At 32.9% G+C, this 1,670-nt stretch overlaps 1 protein-coding gene across 1 annotated transcript; it reads left to right on the forward strand.

The window, feature by feature from the left end:
* Nucleotides 1–386: 386 nt before the first annotated feature.
* Nucleotides 387–1,452, forward strand: LOC143572927 (uncharacterized). Its single transcript, XM_077057950.1, has 2 exons — nt 387–697; nt 771–1,452. The coding sequence occupies exons 1-2, from the start codon at nt 605–607 to the stop codon at nt 1,383–1,385; spliced, it is 708 nt and encodes a 235-aa protein (XP_076914065.1). The 5' UTR covers nt 387–604; the 3' UTR covers nt 1,386–1,452.
* The last annotated feature ends 218 nt before the right edge of the window (nt 1,453–1,670 follow it).

Here is a 1,670-nt window from a genome sequence, read left to right on the forward strand (position 1 = left end):
AATGAAGATATTTTGGGATTTTGGGGGTATTTATATCCCTGAAATCCCATTCACATTTAACCCATCTCAATTAATCCAAATCCATAACCAACGTCCATTACCCGACACTAGCCCGACCCATACCAACTCCTATTCTTTTATTTATTTCCCGAACCCGAGTCAACTTTCCCTCTATTATTAAGTAATATAATTAATATCATTTTGGAAATTTCGGGATGTTACATTTCACAACCCCCCGCAACGCGGGGGTTAAAATACTAGTTTATGTTATTTGGTATTTGTATTATTAATGTATTCTTATTATATATATTTAATTAACTATTATTACATTTGCCTATTGCAAGTCATCATGAGCAAACATGAAACCAATGAAAATACCAGTGAGAAGGAAAACTTGATGTGGACAGAAGCTATGGATAACGCATTCATACAATCCATGATAACGCAACAGATTAACGGATATAGGATTAATGGAAATTTTACTACACAAGCATACAAAAATATGGTTGCGGAGATGAGCACAAATCTTCAAATGACTTTTACCAAAAATCATTTGAAGCATCGTTTAAAAACGTTGTAGGGTCGGTTTTCTAGCTGGTATGATATGTTTCAAGGAACGTCATTAAGTGGTTTCTCATGGAATCCTGAAACTCAACTAATTGAAGCGGAGGATGAAGTTTGGCAAAAATTAATAGACGTAAGTGTTTTAAGTTTACTTGAATATTTAGAATATCGTTTATAATAATAATTATCTTGATTTTGTTAAATAGTCAAAGCCAAAAGCTGCGGCATTGAAAAAGAAGAAAGTGACAAATTATCATGAAATGCTAGAACTATTTTCAAAGGATAGGGCATCCAGTGCACAAGCTCAAACTGCTAAAGAAAGAAATGCCCGGTTGCAGAACGATGATAACATTAACACAGAAACATCTCCAGAAGTGGATGAATTCTTAGCTGCCAATGATGTAATTCTAGAGAGCCAATACAATCTAGACGATGATGTTCATGTGGTAGATCTTACATCATCTCTACCTGAGCAGTTTTCAAGTGCAAAGAAATATAAGAGTAGAAAAAGAAAAGTCGAACAAGAAAATGATGATTTAACCTCAATGATGATGAATGGTGTTAGTAACATCGCTAATGCTATTGCTGAAGGTAATAAAATTATTCAGGAGAGCAATAAAATACTTGAAAGAGTTAATCATCGTGAGTACACGGGTGATGAAATTCTTAAAAAATTGGAACCGATGGGTTTGGAACCTCATGTAATATCACTGGCTTTCAACTATTTGGTGGAAAATCAAGCTAAAGCAAGATCATTATTTAGTTATTCTCCTAATATTCGATTGATGTTGCTGAAAGGTATGTTGGGTTTAGGTAATTAAGGGAGTTAATAATGCGTTTCTCTAGTAAAGTTTTTCTTCTTTGGTAATTTAGTACATTTATGACCTTTTAATTTCTTTCTTGTTTATTTGACTTTTTGTACATGGATCTTGAAAATTTAAGTTACTTTTTTTAATGGTTGTTTGTGCTTATTTGGTGTTATTGTCTACTTTGATATCGTATGTCATTGTTGTATTCATTAAACAATATGATTTGTGTTTAAGGGCAGTTTGGGAATTACTGATTAATAAGATGAACTGCTTGAAACTACAGGTCAAATTAAAGTC

The sequence above is a fragment of the Bidens hawaiensis genome, unplaced genomic scaffold (assembly GCF_021521415.1).
Source record: "Bidens hawaiensis isolate Kalapana, Puna unplaced genomic scaffold, B.hawaiensis_p1.1 tig00026176_1, whole genome shotgun sequence".
In the NCBI taxonomy this organism is placed as follows: Eukaryota; Viridiplantae; Streptophyta; class Magnoliopsida; order Asterales; family Asteraceae; genus Bidens; species Bidens hawaiensis.

What these genes read in the sequence shown, in the direction of transcription:
- LOC143572927 (XM_077057950.1), top strand. Translation starts at nt 605, where the DNA reads ATGTTTCAAGGAACGTCATTAAGTGGTTTCTCATGGAATCCTGAAACT. An exon ending in TTTGGCAAAAATTAATAGAC is followed by an intron (nt 698 to 770) that starts GTAAGTGTTTTA and finishes TTTGTTAAATAG; the next exon opens with TCAAAGCCAAAAGCTGCGGC.